At 38.7% G+C, this 17,337-nt stretch overlaps 2 protein-coding genes across 7 annotated transcripts; both read right to left on the reverse strand.

Annotated features, from left to right (window-relative positions):
* Positions 1–249: 249 nt before the first annotated feature.
* Positions 250–5,812, reverse strand: LOC135162413 (probable E3 ubiquitin-protein ligase RNF144A). Of its 2 annotated transcripts, none has more exons than XM_064120845.1 (4): positions 4,212–5,808; positions 2,976–3,138; positions 2,436–2,755; positions 250–2,051 (listed from the first exon to the last, which is right to left on the reverse strand). In XM_064120845.1, exons 1-4 carry the CDS (start codon positions 4,773–4,775, stop codon positions 1,806–1,808), a joined length of 1,293 nt encoding a protein of 430 aa, XP_063976915.1. In that variant the 5' UTR covers positions 4,776–5,808; the 3' UTR covers positions 250–1,805. The 2 variants fall into 2 exon arrangements, with proteins under 2 accessions (XP_063976915.1, XP_063976916.1); XM_064120846.1 differs by having other exon boundaries at positions 2,013–2,148; positions 4,212–5,812.
* Positions 5,813–6,994: 1,182 nt separating this feature from the next.
* On the reverse strand, positions 6,995–15,988 carry LOC135162408 (activating transcription factor 7-interacting protein 1). Of its 5 annotated transcripts, none has more exons than XM_064120838.1 (11): positions 15,747–15,977; positions 12,697–13,015; positions 10,947–12,209; positions 10,294–10,643; positions 9,967–10,227; positions 9,315–9,908; positions 9,106–9,244; positions 8,589–8,665; positions 8,409–8,508; positions 7,622–7,791; positions 6,995–7,536 (listed from the first exon to the last, which is right to left on the reverse strand). In XM_064120838.1, exons 2-11 carry the CDS (start codon positions 12,959–12,961, stop codon positions 7,441–7,443), a joined length of 3,315 nt encoding a protein of 1,104 aa, XP_063976908.1. In that variant the 5' UTR covers positions 12,962–13,015; positions 15,747–15,977; the 3' UTR covers positions 6,995–7,440. The 5 variants fall into 5 exon arrangements, 3 of the variants coding, with proteins under 3 accessions (XP_063976908.1, XP_063976910.1, XP_063976909.1); XM_064120840.1 differs by having other exon boundaries at positions 8,595–8,665; positions 15,747–15,975; XM_064120839.1 differs by lacking the exon at positions 15,747–15,977 and adding an exon at positions 14,222–14,552.
* Positions 15,989–17,337: the final 1,349 nt, after the last annotated feature.

Raw genomic sequence — 17,337 nt, forward strand, 5'->3', positions numbered from 1 at the left:
TAAACAAAAGTGCCGGTCCATATTCGAATAGATCACGCCTTATTTGGCATTATTAAGACAATATATAAAACTTCAAAAAAAGTCTTCAAAAAAAAAAAGATAGGAACACGTGTACAACTTTTTTCTCGACTAAAAACGAGCTGATCTGCTGTAGAAAAATTGGGGGGACCGGAGGATGGCGGGATTATTACTGATGGACTATTGTAGATTTCTGCGAACGACTATCTTTTCAGAAAAAAGGTTCAGCAATTTTTTCTCTAAGTATTTTTTATTATGTACAACAATGTTTACGTTTAACGCAGAGCATTAGATATCCGCTACATATTCCCCTGTCGGTGGAATGTCGTCACAGACCTCTTGTATTTTCAATAATATCGAATAAAGAAAAAAATGCCTTGCACAAAACAACTCTCTACTGTAATCGATTAGTCAATGAGGGAAACTGAGTTTCGGGATTAGTTCGAAATGTGTTAGACCTCATTACTATTAAATAGACAAACGTGCCGCTGTCATAATTACCAGATAGAACAACCTCTTTGGCATGATTAATGTAAAAAAAACAGAAGGAAGATTTGAGGGCAGTACAAAATAAAATCAATTAATAATGAAAATAAGCACGCACACAGATTTTTAAAAAATAGTAAAATGCAGGTCTCTGGAATTAATCTTAATTAATGGTTAAAACACCAGTACGAATGAGTTTCATTAATGTTGACGCGATAAATCGAAATATATTACTATCCCTTAGTCATTCAATAGCTACTGAGCCAATATTTTCAATGACTTTGACACACATAAAACTTCACAATGATTTCTGGTCCAATTTACCCATAATTTTTGTTCATAAATCACCTCTCTCCCCTCTCTCCCGAGACACACACGAACAATACGTACGTTATAATTATTGCATTTATATTTTATTTGTAATCACCTCTCTATCAACGTATGATAAACCCCAATGGTAACTATGCCGTTCTCATCATGATTATCAGTAATGAGAGATGATATTTTTTAAATTACATTGACTGATTCCTTACGAAATACATAAATTTTCAAGTAATTATCACATTAGTCATTAGTTAAAAGGAAATTTGAACAATCGATCGACTTATTAAATTCACAAGATCCAAATATACACTTGAACAGGCTATCTCTGATCCATACAAATTTTTACAACATAAATTATCCAAAATAAATCGATACTTCGATCGTCAAATGCAACAAATAAATATCTTACGTCGAAAATGATTGTTTACGTAGACTCTATCATTATTCAAAAATATGAAACATTTTTATTCATAATTCATAATATATTTAGTATATCGACAAATTTCTGGTGAATCTACCTGTACTTTAAGCTGAGATAAATGTAAAAAACTGTGAAATTATTGATTTTTTTCTTCAATTATCAGGAATGTTTTATTCTAGATAAATCGAACACTATCCGCCCCTAGATAAATATTGAATTCATCAATAAATATTAAACCAGAAAAACATTTTCTCCCACGAGACAAAGAATAATTCATAACGATTGTTATTCCCCTCGTATCATCGAGTTAATTCTTCATGGCAAATATCTGTCTTGAGTGATAAGAAAAAAAAAGAAAACGCTGAATGAATCAACAAGCGTAATCACTTGGAGCAAAATTTACATATCAGTATGACGTAAGTCTTGGAATAAAAAAATTAATGAAAAGAGTGAACAAAGACTGGCTGTTGTGAGAATGTCCACGAAGAAAATTTTGGGTGATTGAGAAAACTATTACACTATCTCTCACATCTCCAGGTGTTTGTTTTTGTTAAGCTTACGTAGACGTGTCCTCAGGATTACCAGCCTCGTGATCAAGTCTAGATGAGCCGCATGTCCGGCATTTGCAGCACACGATGCAGGGAGCGGCCAGCAGCAGAAGGGGCGAAGCAACTAGAAGAAGAAGCCCAAAACCAGCAAATATTCCAATTACTTGGGTTCGATGCCAAATTACAGAGGCCCTGGAGTGGCCCAGTTTGTTCTTGCAGGGGCCCTTGTCATAATGTCGTAGAAGAAAGTCGTCCTGGAGTTTACGGAGATGTTTCATCAGTATTTTATCATGAATGTGATGATATGATTTCATTAGGAATATCCAAGTACCATTTGCAACTATTTTCCACCTTCAAATTTATGAATTATGAATCCGGAATGGTGTTACGTATAAATAAATAAACTATTTTGAGAGCAAAAAATGTATTTTCCTAATTATTTATAAAAATTCTCCCGTCAGGTTAAAAAAATCTTTAATCGTTCAATATCGACATTAAAATTTCGGCATCCAATTTTGAAATAATAAAATCACCGCGACATTTTGTACAAGTATTTCACTAAATAAGAAATAGTCAAAGTACTTGAATATCTATGAATGAATCATCTCGAGTAAATTAAGATTGAAAAGTTGACTCACATCTAAAGAAGCTAAGCAGTACCAACAAAAAACGTGTTTACATCGTTTGCACATCATCTGCGCACAGCCCTCGTCTTTCTCGATTGGTACAGAACACATGGGACAACACTTGATGTGGTCATTGTCGAAGGGAATGCCCAGGGGTAGATTCGTGCAAATTCCGTTGTGCCATGGCTCACGGCAAACAGAGCAGAAATCGGTTGAGCAGTTTGGACAGTGGACTGGGCCCGGTGATGCACCGCTTCCAGTGCTGTTAACCGAGCAAATAGTCTCACAACCAGCACGCGGACACCACGCACGCTCTTTGTCCATGGAAACATCTAAAAGGAGAGATTGACACAAATGTTATTTTTCAGCAACAATTGCGTTGCAAAGTTCTATCCATTTTATAATTATATAATTCTATTCTATTTTATAACTCTTATTTGTTTATCTCGGCAGAAGTTCAAGTTGAAGATTTCCGAGACGGCTTTTAATTAACAACCAAATTGAAAATGTTTTCTAGTATTTTATAAAAACAAAATACGGATTAATTTTTACCTCTGTTGAGACGAAATTTACGGTGCTTCTCCATGAGTTCTGGGGCCACCAGGGCCGACATCTCGGTGAGGGTGAGCACTGATGCCCAGTCACATTGTGCATCTGGACAACTGATATCGTAGGCACCGGCTTCGATTTCATATTCAATGTAGCCCTTCATACACTGAAATAAAATGAATCCGTGAAAAAAATGATGCGATTCAAAGGGAGACACGGACAGAGAATAATTTTTGAGAAAAATTGTAGTACAAAAACTAGAAACAATGTCAAAAGGATGTGAAAACTTTTGGAGATTTCCGAAAAATTGCCCCTCCCCCTCAAACTAAGTAAATAGTGTAAAGTCCCAAACAGTAAAAATTTGTAAAAATATCTTTTAAGGGGAAACGGAAGCGCTGTGTCTGCAAGAGTTTATTCTTTATTCTTTTTTCCTATAATTATTAATTGCCCTTGAAATTACCCTATCGCTTCCATCATTACTTGTTAAATCAACGCAGCAGGTTTATAAATTATTTAGACATAATAATTATACTGGAGAAACGCGGCGATAAAAATTGTCAGACGCGACGTTCCGTTTCCACTTAAGTGAAAACGGAACACCTGCGTCTGCACGAATTTTTATAATTGTGTTTCCCCCTAGAATTATTATTTCATAGCCCCGTAACTACGTTATCGATTCAATAGGTGCTTCGTAGCGACAATAATTTCATTTCACGAGAAAAAAAATAACTACAGGAGAAAATAATTTCCAATTTCATGCTGAGCACGTGACAGAGGTTCCATTTCCCCTCAAGATGTCGAAACTTTTCATGTCACATCGTTGGGAAAATCGTCATCAGGTGACCCACGGGAGGTGGAATGGCCTTAATTCAAGACCTCATCATACTAATTGCGTTGTGTATATAGATCTAATATGTTTCCTCACGCAATATAATTTTGTTTTCAATAAATAGTGAAAATATTACGCTTTTTTCATTCCCTTGAGTACTTCGATCTGTGTAATTTATTTATACCATCAGCAAGTTGTATCAACATAACCTAAATATTTCCATTTTCACTCAATAAAACCGAAATTACTCCTTCGTTTATCAATTTTTAACCTCACTTCTTTACAGACTCAATCATCGCATCATTGTATCCCTCAGCTAGTTCCATCAGCAACGATAAAATTCCAGAACTGCCAGACCCAGAGCGTCTGTTACCCCTTAATCTGACATTATCTACTGAGTCTCCACTTACGTCTTTACAGTAATAACAGCCACAGCCATCGATCCTGAATATCTTGGACAAGGACACATCGAGGAGGCATATTTTGCATAAAAATTGATTGACAGCCCCCTGTGAAGGTGCAGCAGGTACAAAGCTTCCTGCAGCGAGGCTGTACCGTGAGCTCGAGGCCAATGACAATAAACTCGAGCACCTCGAGCACACTCTGCTTCTGTTAATCGGCCTATTATGATCAAGTGCCAGTGTACTGAGACCCACGGAGGTCTCGCATTTTCTCAAATTTGTCTTTGGCCCAATATTCATCCAACTGCCCCCACGTGCCTCGAGACTGGCACTGCTCTCAGGTCTGAGTAGTGGTGTATCAGCTCCCCTGTTAGTGCCAGTGTTTCTCTCGTTCACTGACAAATTATTAACACTCGTCTCCTTCCGCACCAGCGGTATTTTAATGCCACTCAGTTTGTTGGCAAGATCAGCCTTCTGTGAGGCTGGATTTACTGATGTTACTGAACTCGTTGCTGTACCCATATCCATCAGTGGATTAGCTCGTCGTACGACGAGCGAGTGTAGGCTAGGCATCCCCTGTATTCGCGTTATTATTTCATCAACACTTCATCAATGTTCATTATGATTATTTTTTTTCTCTCACTGGTCAAGGTGACGATGTCTCCGTGGTATTCCGTCCAAATGTCGCTGATTCCAGGTGGAAAGGCAAACACTCGTGATCACGAGAGATAACACTCGACATGTCTTCGACGTTATTTTTTCTTCCTTCATAAGAGCACTTGGTCAATGTTTTGTCAACAAAATTGATAATTTCAGGTTTAATTTTACTGCGGAAATATGGACGATACTGGGATATTTTTAGATTTCGACGTTTCCCCCGGGAACAATGGAATCCTCGAGACTCGGATTTTTGGCAGCGGAGGAGGGAGGGCTTTCACGATTTTATCAAGTCACTATGTGCGAATAATTGGACTCTCTTGTTTGGTAACTGTTGTGGATATTTATTTCCATAATTATGGAATCATTGAATTCGTCAATCTCCATCACCAAAAGTTCTTGACATAGTTGGCAACGCGCACACATAACTGCGGCGATTTTTTTTTTCGTCAGTATCGTGGCGAATTAATTTTTTTTTCTCTTATCAACTTATTATCACTGTATTTTGCTTTTTTATCCGAGCTGGATAAAGTCACTGGTACTTTCACTGTCAAGCCTTTGGGTCACACAGATGTTGCTTTGGGCTGGTGTAGAAACGTCATTCTGATGGTTCAACACTTGGGGATTAAATAATGCAGAAATGCTGGTATTTGCGACTTGAGTAAAACTCGGTGGGAGAAAAAAGTGGAAAAAATATTGTCAGAAAAATGAAAATAAAGATGATTTACCACGCACTTGAACTGTTCTGTTGTTGTTGATGTTTTTTTTCAGTTTACTGGTGAATTTTACTCGGGATTATTGAATCTCGTGGCCTTTTGGGGATTTTTTTCACTCGGGTGGGTATTGTTTTTGTTTAGATTCGACATAATGCCCGTCTGACTCATTTTGTTCGCGCAAGAATAGAGCTGGCGATGGTGAAAACTTGAGGGGAAGGGAGAGATGGCAAACCATGCGCTGATTTGCACCACAATGTACTTAACCGGCGGTGGGTTGCAAACGAAAAAATTAACTAATGTACATGATTGTACGGGGTTAGTACATCATTGTACATGTATGGATTTTGTTTGTAGCCTTGTGGATGATTAACAATCATCATTTTAATTTTTCCCATGATGTAGTATGCCCATAATGTAGATACCGTGTGGGCATGGGGTATCGCCTGCGGTACACAGAGGTCACCACATATGTTGGATGTTTAATTATTTATTATAAAATAAATGAAAATCTAATGAAACATTTTAACCTCTGTACATACATGTACAAACCTAGTACAAACGACAGAACTGGTTTGTTTTGTGAAACAATATCACCTGTCTGCTATCTACATACGGTTCCCTCTTTGTCGCCACAACAGCTGCCAGAATCGACGGTGGCACCTCCCACCGCCGGGGTCCATACTAACATTCGTGTGAGCCTCGACATTAGTTTATCCTCTTTACTAAAATGGTAGATTAGTACCTCGGGACGCCTCGGGGCTGGAGGTGATTTGCCCGAACATTCGCGTTTTCACTAAAAAAAATGATGACGCGGGGAATTAGAACTGCTCGGGTGAGTATTAAAGCCGAGAGTCAGAAAGATTTTTAAAAATAGCTTTTCGTAGTCCAATGTTAATGTAAGTTAATAAATTCTACATTGTCGCATGGCGGCCATTTTGTGGAGTTCGATTGTTACAGTAAGGCCTTTCGAATCGTTCTAAAGATGTTCTCAGGAAGAAATAGAATTTAGAGCAATGATGGACACGCTGACCTGACGTATTGAGTGTCAGTTATTGTAATTAATCTAAAAATGGTGGGGTAATCCCATGACTAGCCGTTAATTCAAGCCCTCAAGACTCCAGAAACAAATAATTTTTTGACAAGTCCATCTTAAGATGAATTCTACTTATCAAGAAATTTTCTATGTATTTAGAATAAAAACAAAATTTTCTACCAAACTTTGTTTCAAGTGGACGATAGTTTACTGTTGACTACATTCAAGTCCTAAAAGATTTTATTCTCAACGTACCCAATCATTTTGTATAGTACAAAGAACATAAAAAGCAAATTGATTGGTCAGTCATTGGTTCACCCCACCCCTGTATTCTCCGTAATTAAAAATAACTTTAGACCGACTGGCAATAAAATAAAATAAAGAAATTGTATCAAACATCTTATATTTAGCAATCACTAAAAACTATAAATTATTTTTCCAACTTATCCATTCCGTTCTCTCGAGAGGCCGTATCTTAAAAAATATACCGACAAATAAATTACGACTTAGCAAGAATTAAGTATAAGAATGAAAAAAAAAATCTTTATCACAAAGTTTTTGAAAGAATTGAAAGCTCGATATTGAGTACAATTGAAATATAAAACATTACATTTGAACACAGATTAATCTCAACCATAATCACTTGATCAGAACGAGATAATTCTTAAAATGTGAAATTTCCATCTCCACAGAGAGTCTCTTCTAAAATTCGATAAACCATTTTCTCAAGGCCGTTAGTCATTCGACCACATGATCACTCTTACCGCTCAAAAAAACAAATTCATTTACATATAAAAACAAGAATATTTTATCTCAATCTCTTGTTATTTAATTACAGGGAAATGTTGCCTGGCTGGCTGTACTGTCCATATCTGGAATGTGTATCCACAGCTCTCACAGCGAAGTAGTAGTTATTGCCTTCCGAGAACTGTAATCATATTTCCAGGGCTCAAGTTATCAGATATCATTGAGTAAGACAACATTATTGACATTCGTTGCAATTTCATACATACCTGGGTCAGCGTACAGGCCATGGGAAGGGGTAGAGCCCTGACATCACCAACTTTCTTCCAGTTTGATGTATTTGGGGCCATTCCTGTTATCTCCTGGTATGCGTAAAGCTGGTAGCTCGCTATCTCAGCGTATTTTTCATTCAGTGCCATGTTCCAGGACAGCACGATACCTGAGAATAATTTTCATTAGTTAAAGTCTTCTTGCTCTCTCGAATTTTAATACCAAATGGTTCATCATATTGTGAAACGTGAAACTAACGATGTGTCAATAACTCAATACGGAAAAATAATAAACTAATTTCAAAAATGTAACGGTCGTATTATTTCTGTCAAATGGAGTCGATCGTCTGCGTGTTTTTTCATTTTCATCAAGTCATTGTATTTAAAAATTTAATTGTAAATCACTACTGTTACTTCGTAATCTATTAATTCCATTGATATCGTTCACTCGTCAAATAACATTGAACCATTGACTTAGAAATACCATTGCAAAGTAGTTTTCCAACTTATGAGCAAAGAATTTTAATTACATCGAGACAACAGCGCCTTCTCATTTGCTTCTATAATTGAAAACTCAGGTGTTTTGAATGGAAGTATTGTAATCGTTAAATCCGAAATTTCCCAGTCTTCGTGTGAGAAGAAAGACGTTTATCCCCGGGAGAAAACTCAATTTACAAAACATCACACCAGATCCATTCGAAAGTACGCTCCTAATTTAGTAGCAAAAATATCAGATATGCTTTGACGAACTTGATTTCCAATAAATTTATATCTACGAGGCTCTCACCATGTTGTACTTTGGAGATCTTCAGTGATGGCGCCGGGGGTGGTAACTTCAACGAGGGATCGGGTTTATAAGATACACAGTCCGGAAGAGGGGCAGGATGCTGAAAGGATATTGAGCAATGAGCCCTGACAATTCTACATTTTTGATGATTTTAAAAAATGGAACGAAGAAGAGACTTACAGATACCTTGTAAAGTTGCACTGTTGTGCCCGACGTTGGCACGACTCTCACAGTGCCATTCGCCATTGCCGGAACAGCTACAAGAAATCCATATGAAAATCCCATATATATATTTCTGAATATAAATTCCAAATTGATAGGATAATTATTCACGCCATAATTGTTAGCACAATTGAAGAATTCCCATTGAACTTTTAAACAATATTGCGAATATGCCCTTTCATTTCGAATATACAAGCGGAACTATGTTCAAGAATGGCCAGCAGGATTTTGTCTTTCTCTTCTAACTTCATATGTTATGGGTTCCTGTCATAAAAAGCATTTCCTCATGATATTCTCATGAAACCCTCCCTTTGTTCCACTAGACTGATGTTTTAATCATTGAGAAGCATTGACAATGATACCATTATCTACTAGTTTTGGAAACAAAGTAATCAGCTGTTCTAATTCATTATTGCCTGAATAAATCCTCAGAACAACAACACTGTTGTATATCTATACTAGGATGTTTACTCACAAGCATAGGTGATGTTGGACAGTGAGGGTCTTGTGGCGTTGGCCGCCCTGACCTGATTGTTGTTATTGGAAACAACGAGCTGCCGACCAGGTTGCATGACAACAAACCTAGGAATACCTCCAATAGAGCTCATGTTGTTCTGAAATAATGAAAAAAATGAAGACCTCGCTGACGAGAAATTTCCTCAAATTAACCACAGAAATACTAACAACTAAAGCAGTGGGAGTTGGCTGTCCCGCAGGTTGCACAACCCTGAGAGCCGACTGAGGAATAGTAACACTGGTAGTAGCTGGTATGACCCTCTGGTACCTGCCCGATACTTTAGAGACATGAGTCGGGCCAGTAGAGGACGGTATGATGGCTGTCAGAGGTGGTGGTATAGAATGTTTTCTCTCCGGCTCGTCCGTCAAATCAATGAGATTGGTATTGGTCTTATTATTGGGAGTGAGAACCTTGGTTCTGGTAATTGAATTGGTAGCACCATTGATGACAACGTGGTGGATTGGCTGAGTAGTGTTGGCAGTGGTGGTGCGTGTTTCTCCGGGTTTCGTCAAGGAAAGTGAGGATGGAGTGACTGTGGAGATGAGTGGCTGCCCTTGGAGGGTGTTCTGGGCAGCTGCACTCACAGGGGCTAGGGCAGGGATATCTATTCTCCTCGGGGATCGAACTTTAATTCCTCTCCGAGCAGTGGGATCTTCGGGCGGAACTGGAGGCATACCGTTCACTGGTGATTTCGGAAGTATCTTGGTTTGCACTCCCTTTCCAGCCGCTTGCAGCTGCCTTAAATTCTGAACCCCATGATCCTGTGGATATTAATGAGATCAGGCTCATCCTCGAGACGATGGTATCGTTGATACTTACCGTCAAGAAGTTGACTTGAAGCCCAACAGATCGATTGATCTTAATAGGTGTTACATTGCTGATCGGACTATTTCTGCGATCTGCACTGAAACGATTTAACACCATTTCAAAATCATTGATCTGTTTGGACAACTGTTGACACTTGACTCGCGTCGCTTCCTGATTGCGCTCAGATATCTTGGCCTTCTCGCGGAGTTTTCCGATTTCCTCGCGCATTGTTATCGTCTCGACAATTTTTTGGATAAACAGCTCCTCGAGTTGCTGGAGAAATCGTTCAACGATAAATCTTAATTTTTCTTAGAAAATATGAAAAAAACATTCACTTACCTCTTGTGTAAGTTTTTTCAGCTTCTCCTTGTTGTCTCTCAGGAAAAATCTCCGTACAGTTTCAAATGTCTTCTTTGATTCTGTTTTAACGGATTCTGGTTTAGTTTGAGCATTTTCCTTTTCAATATCAGTCTTGAATTTTTTAGATGTTGCCAGATCCAATCGCTCATCACATTCCATGTTACGCTTCAGGGAGGCCGGCGATTGGGCCTTTTGTTTTGGAGTGTAAGGTATCATTGAATCCGTTGAATCTGAATCAGTGTCATTGTTCAATGTTACCATATTCTTTCTCACTGTGACCTCCGCTTTCTGGGCTGCTTCACGCTTTGCTCGCGTCACAATCTCTTTTCCTGTAATGATTTTCCGGGTGAAATCAGGCATTCAGAAAGGACTGATTACCATCAAGCAAACCAAACTAACAGATCCATTGGAAATAAACATAACTAAGAAGAACCAAATAAGAAGAGGATTTCGTATCCAGACTGCAGCGATAACAAATCATAAACAAAGTAGAAACTGATAGAATATAGAAATAATTATCCACAAAAGAAAATAGGAAAAACCAAAATTACATAATCGCATTCAAAGGAAACCAATGCCAAGAGTCAATAATCATTCTGACATGACATTTATAAATTGAATTCTCTTCCTACCTGCTACGATCTCGGCATCACCACGGGATCTTCTAGTTCTACGTGTTTTCGTTTCCTCCAAATTTTCGCTGTTAGTCTCAAGGACTCCACTGGTCGGCTTGGATTTGTCAGCCGTCCTGTCTGTTGTCAAACTATCATTGGCACTATGTGAGACATTGCTGTTCACCGAGTCAGCGGTATTGTCATCATCAAGATCGATGATCTCATCTTGGTTCCTAGATACCGCCAACAGTGACTTCAGAATTGCATTTGGTGGGGCTGATTTTTCAGTTGTTCCATCAGTTTCCTCCAAAATTTCAATAGCATCATCAGTGGCTTTAGGCGTCTCCTGAGATTCTAAACAGGTAATTTTGCTGGGAACAGCTGTGTCATTCTGTGATAAACTCAATCTGCGCTTGACACTGGCCTCATCATTGGTCGTCGCGTCAGCGGACTCATTCGGCTCAGCAATTGTTTCACTATCTACATCTGATATTGTCTCTCCACACTCCAAAGACGGTGAAGAATTCTCTCCTTCACTAACTTTGTTCTTTAATGCCATGGAACTGTCACTGGTGACAGATTCGTCTTTGGAATTTTCATTGACAATTTCTGTCCGTTCAGCTGACGTGCTTCCCACGTCTGCTGACTTTTCCGTCGGGGATTCTTCATTAGTATTCAATGGCGGACTATTATCCTCATCAGTTACCAATTTCGAAGTGTCTTTCACTTGCTCATTGATTCCTTTTTCTGGTTCCGAATCATCTTCTGAGATTATGTGATTACTATCGGCAGTTGGGAATGCAGAAACTGGTGTAGAATTATCACTCTTTTTTTTAGTTTCTAGATTAAGAATGGAGCTTTTGCTTTTGGAAGAATCTTCACGGGACTTCAGCTCAGTCCTCCCCTGGATTGGAGACGATGCTCGTGATGGTGGTGAGGCTCTGACACTATCTTCTACTAGTCCCACATCATTCGGTGTGCTTTCATGATCATCAAGATCGATACTATCAGAACTAATATCACTCAGGTCTGAGAAACACTTTGTAAATATTTTTTTCTTCCCCTGATTGGAGGACAACTCCGGTACCTCCGGACTATTCAATTTCGAATTTCTTTTCGGACTAAAATTGTTTCGGCTTTCGCGATAATTATTTTTTTCTACTTGAAAATTTTCAGTAATATCATCATCATTTCCACACTCTCCACCATCTTTTTCACTATTCGTTAGTTTACTTAGTTGCAATGTTTTACTGTTCGTACCACGAACGTCGGGGGTCGATTCTGCAATCAACAAATTCACGTCTAAGGTTTCCTCTTGTATTCTAAATCTTATATTTACTTAACTTATCTATCTTTACTGATTTTTAATCCTATTCGTGCTGTGAATATGATAATTTTAATGCTGATGAACTCCATCTCTCGATCACTCGAGATCTGTCAATGATTGGATGACAACGTATGCTATGAAGTATATTGGTTGCAGTCTGGATCGGAAATATCACAAGACCCCGGGGATTTTGTCCAGTACGGACCTGTGTTGAATTTTCACAATTGTGTATTGTATTTTGTAAATAAAATACAACAATGCATGACGAAGCATCAGTCATTAACGCCAATGAAAAAAAAACTAGTCGAGGTTTTTCGGATCTCCACTTTGTCAAAATGGCCGCTACGACACTTCACAAAATGGCATCCAGTATACTCTTTCTTTATCTAGCTTTAGCCACTAAAACTATTGATTGTCTCAAATAAATGATGACTTACTTACCCGGGAGTTTAGTCTTTTCGACATTATTATCATGATTCTCTACATGTTTGGAAGCCTCAATCTTGTCATCTCCATTCTCATCATCCGAAACCCTCAAACGATAGCTGTCTTCGGACAGTGCATCATCAGAGAGTGTTTCACCATCATCCCCTTCGCCGTACAAAAGTTCATTCTCCAGTTGCTTTGATATTTCTTCAAGCCCATGTTCAGCATGTGGCTTTGTTTCAGTAAGATGTATTGGTTGTGCCTGCACTGATTCCATCATCGGCTCAATACACACAATTTCTTAGCTAATGGCCAACGTACCGTTGGAAGAACTCTACAAGTTAATAATACCTACTTAGTGGGGAATATATTTTGCGATTTTTATAACTATAATCTCATTAGAGTAAAGAGGCAAGTGCCAAGAGAATCTCAATATTTACTAAATATTTGTTTAATAATATCATTAACTATAGATTTAATTAATGGAAGGTTCATGCTTTGGTTTCTCGTTTTGGATTTGAAAGACGTTGATACATCAAATTCCCCCTTCACTATTTTTGTACTAAAAATCAGCAGGACAAGTAATCTTTACGGTAATCCTAAATGCGCAGTAGTAAACGGTTCTTTAATGATCTCAAGTGAAATTGTCATTGTTTTCATCTGAATCTTCTAATGTAACTGATTTATCAAGTAATGAGCCGCCACAACTTTTCCTAATCTCTAAGAAAAAGTCTTTTTCATCAACCCCCTAGCAATTGCTCTCGTTATCAATTAAACATCCCATTGACTCAATGGAAGACCCCATAATAATTCAAAGATCAGTCCTAAAACGAAAAGATCTGATTAAAGGAGTTTAATTCCCAAACTAACAATAATCTCATAATGACGCCCAATTGAATAAATATATCTTATAGCATTGAACTAGGCCCAAAAACAGGCGAGCACGTGGCAAAAGTCAAAATTCAATACGTCATAATAACCGGATTTCATTCTCGTGTTACTATATCTTCCCATGGCGAAACAATTTACGCAGCAATATCCTATCGAAGATTGAGGTTAGGATGGCTCAAAGGAATTCTTCTAAATTGTAAACCAACCAACTGAAATTGAAATTCACCGAAAATCATGTGAGATAGTCTCTAACCCCATCACGACCTCCAAAAAAAAACCAGAATCAATGGCTTTTGGGGATCACACGTGTATGTCTAGCCCACTTCCTGTTCCGCGAAAATCGTCTAAAAATCTAAAGCCCATTCCGAATCCGAAGAAAAATCCCCCGATTTCGCAAACCCACAGTTACGATTCCCCGAACAATGACACGAACAAAGAAAATTCCCATTGTTTCAAAGGAAAAAAATCCCGACCCCCCGCAAACCGCTACACATACTCCGCCCCTGGGATAGCAGCTGAAAGTAAAAGCTGCCTCGGTAGTGCCTTCCAATCGTGTTAGCTTCTAACCGAAACAGCCCTCGATTTACCAAACTACATAATGCCTTAATTATCTAACAATAAACATGCACCCCGCCGCCCCAAACATTACCTTATCAACAATTCCATTAATTGTTCGATGATATGCCCCCAGAGTAATGAGCAATGGCGGTCACGACCAATGTTAGTAAGTCAGTTTTATCGACGATATTTAACACGACCGACGTAGAACAGTGAACCCAGGCCCCGGGTTACGAGCGCCGGACATTGCCGAAGTATCACGAAGTCACGAACATGGCGGCATAATGTACTCTAAAAGGGATCCATTTCGATCCAACTTTGACCAAAAATCAAATTCATTTGAGAACAATGACATAATCACTGATTCATTGTTACACATCAATGACATGTCAGCCGCGATAACGCGTGCATGATTTCCATCTCGTTGTGTGCGAATAATGGGAATCAAGGTCGCCCCGAAAGTACAAGTATTCTCCCCTTTTCCAACGGGTCACATTGATCCGTTTGACCATCGCCCGAAATTCACGAATGTTAAGTGTCTATTAATAGGCAATCTCTCCCCATCCTCACCGAGTGTCACAAGTTCTTATCAACAATAACTGCTGTCAAATTATTGATGAAAAAAAACTTTCATTGCCCATTGGAAAGCCGAAAAATGACCGGAAGGACGAATGTCAAAAGACAAATGACGAGACAATAATCGAGCCCCGCACCAGGAGGCGCTCTACTCGAGACCATTGATTTATTGATTTATCGCTCGTCCACGTATGCGCAATCGTCATTACGTCAAAATATTTGTTCTTATTTTTTAAAGGCTTCGATTGAGTATTTCTAAGTCACATCCTCATCCAACATCCGGACGGATGGATTCTGCGTGCTAACAGCTCCCGGCTCCGTTCAACTACTTCAACGAGGGAAAAAGTATTTTTTTCTTGTCCGTTGACAGATACAACCGAGGATCATCACTCGCAACATTGTTAAAGGTCTCCATACTCGAGTTGTTTCGAGTCACGTGGTATGGAGAACTACCACCAGGCCCACCGAACCTGTGTGGTTTAGCGAGGCTATGAGTAATCGATAAGCTTTGGAAAATGCTGGTTTTACCCGTAAACTTCCCAGTTGACTGATAACAGAACATCAACTTCATTCCGAATGTTTTTCGTTCTCCATCAGAGGGCTCGAACCACTGATCGTCCGCAATTATCCAAAATTATCTAGGGGACTAATAAAAATTTACTAAATATAAACCAGTCTAGACCTTCGGAATCTTCATGACCGTTGGCAATTGTTTCCATCATCGCAATCCGATAATTTCTCAAGCTTCGTCATGCGAGCCTTATACGAGCCATAACCTAAAAGGTCTGCAGAGCCTAACCTCAAAATGGAAAAATTACCCTTAAAAACATTCCCCCCAAATTTCGTTTTTTGTCAGAGCCATTTTCCCAAACTCCAGATCGCCACCTCTGTATAGGCTAAAATTTAAAGTCCTATTTAAACCCTAGGACTCGAAACGAGAATGTGGAAAACTGGTGACTGGGACCTTCGCCACTGATACAATTGTCCTAAATTTAACGCACATGCTCATTCCTTAATAAAAACTGATAATTCTTACTCACCAGTTATCACCAGGACGTTGACCTTTCGTTGTTGTTGATTGTACAAAAAAAAACTTGATTGAGTACTGAACAATTAACGGGTATTTGATACGAAATGTTCAGGATGAATGCCAGCACTGTTGTACGCCTAGTCGACAACACCGCACAGCTGAACAAAGCGCCCGAGCGATGTTGCCACGTTTCGCTCCTGCGTTACGAGTGAGGGGCAAGCGAAGGGGGAGTCGATGATCGAGTCGAGGATGCATTCGACCTTTTTTCAGGTACTAAACAAAAAAATTCGACTTTCGTCGCACGTATGGGATAAATGTCGATTTTGTCCCCGTGATTTATAAATATTTACTATTTAATAATTCGGTTATTGCTGAGAAAATCTGAGTGATCGTTTTCCTGGATATCCGATTTCCCTCGCTCATGCGCAGTGCATTTATCCCCCCTACATTTTATTGAATGGCAGGATAAAAACGATTTTTCCAAACAATTCTCATTATTTATCATTTTTCAATTGTTAATTATGTATTTTTTCAACGATTCGGTCGTCATCGATTACTCCAGCGGCCATTTTAACTCCTACTTCCGATCCCATAATTCTTTTCAGACGCTATTTATTGCCTAGATAAGTTCAAGGTTACTTGATGACGTCGGAAATTTGTAACAAATTAATAGTTGCAATTCGGAGTCAATGTGTGTAATGAAGGTGTCGATGATGTGGAGGTTCTCGTGTGATGGCGCTGCAACAGCGAGATTTTGCGTATAAATACGCGCACGCGTTGGCACTAGTTCCCGATCATTAGCAACAAAATAATCTGATGAAATAAACAATAGAATTGAACAATGGCCCAGTAACTTCCGGCCCGGAATCGTTCGGGGTTAAGATGATTGGTTTTTGCTCAAAGGACAGGACCTCCAGCAAAATCAAGAGTCGCTTCGATTCGATTTCTCGAACGTCGGATTTTAAAGAATTGAGTACCTGTATTTGACGGAGAAATTCGCATTTACGGACTGGGACAAGCAGATGCCGCGTGAAAGTCGTCTATATCTAAGGGTAAAGGTAAAAAATAGGGAATAGGTGGGATTAATCCTGGCGTGCATTTTGGCCGGCATACCAAAGCGACCTCGATGTGACGTGAGCACCCGACACTGGGGGAGTACTGCGGATACAGTCGGACGGATGATCGACAACTTTCTGCGGCTCTGAAGTTAATAAAATAAATAAAATATTATAGCGAGTTGGTGTTGAATATCTGCGATACGGTGTTAATTAATATCGTCCGCCATTTTTTAGGCGGGTGTGGAAGCGCCATTTTTTATTCAGTAAAAACAAAAAAGTTTTAGGAGAAGAAAATTATTTTTTTTGCGACCAAAATAAATTAAGAAGCAAAATATTTTACTGTATCAGAAAACCAATAGGCAAAACAAAATCGAGTCAATAACAAAACAATATTATCTGGTAGTGTTTTTAGTATTTTATCTATATCTTACATTAGTTTTTTAAATATGTAAATATGTAATAAATACTCACAATTGTCCATATAAACCTTGAAAGAAAAGTCTGATTGCCAGTTGAAAAAATTATTCGTAAAATTATTCAATA

This window comes from Diachasmimorpha longicaudata, chromosome 5, assembly GCF_034640455.1.
Source record: "Diachasmimorpha longicaudata isolate KC_UGA_2023 chromosome 5, iyDiaLong2, whole genome shotgun sequence".
NCBI classification, from domain to species: domain Eukaryota; kingdom Metazoa; phylum Arthropoda; class Insecta; order Hymenoptera; family Braconidae; genus Diachasmimorpha; species Diachasmimorpha longicaudata.

Coding starts and splice junctions, on each gene's coding strand:
- LOC135162413 (XM_064120845.1), bottom strand. CDS start 4,775: ATGCCTAGCCTACACTCGCTCGTCGTACGACGAGCTAATCCACTGATG. Junction 3,139..4,211: donor GCTGTTATTACTGTAAAGAC/GTAAGTGGAGAC, acceptor ATTTTATTTCAG/TGTATGAAGGGCTACATTGA. Junction 2,052..2,435: donor ACTGCTTAGCTTCTTTAGAT/GTGAGTCAACTT, acceptor CGTAAACTCCAG/GACGACTTTCTTCTACGACA.
- LOC135162408 (XM_064120838.1), bottom strand. CDS start 12,961: ATGATGGAATCAGTGCAGGCACAACCAATACATCTTACTGAAACAAAG. Junction 8,666..9,105: donor GTCCAACATCACCTATGCTT/GTGAGTAAACAT, acceptor GATTTCTTGTAG/CTGTTCCGGCAATGGCGAAT. Junction 8,509..8,588: donor TGCAACTTTACAAGGTATCT/GTAAGTCTCTTC, acceptor ATATCCTTTCAG/CATCCTGCCCCTCTTCCGGA.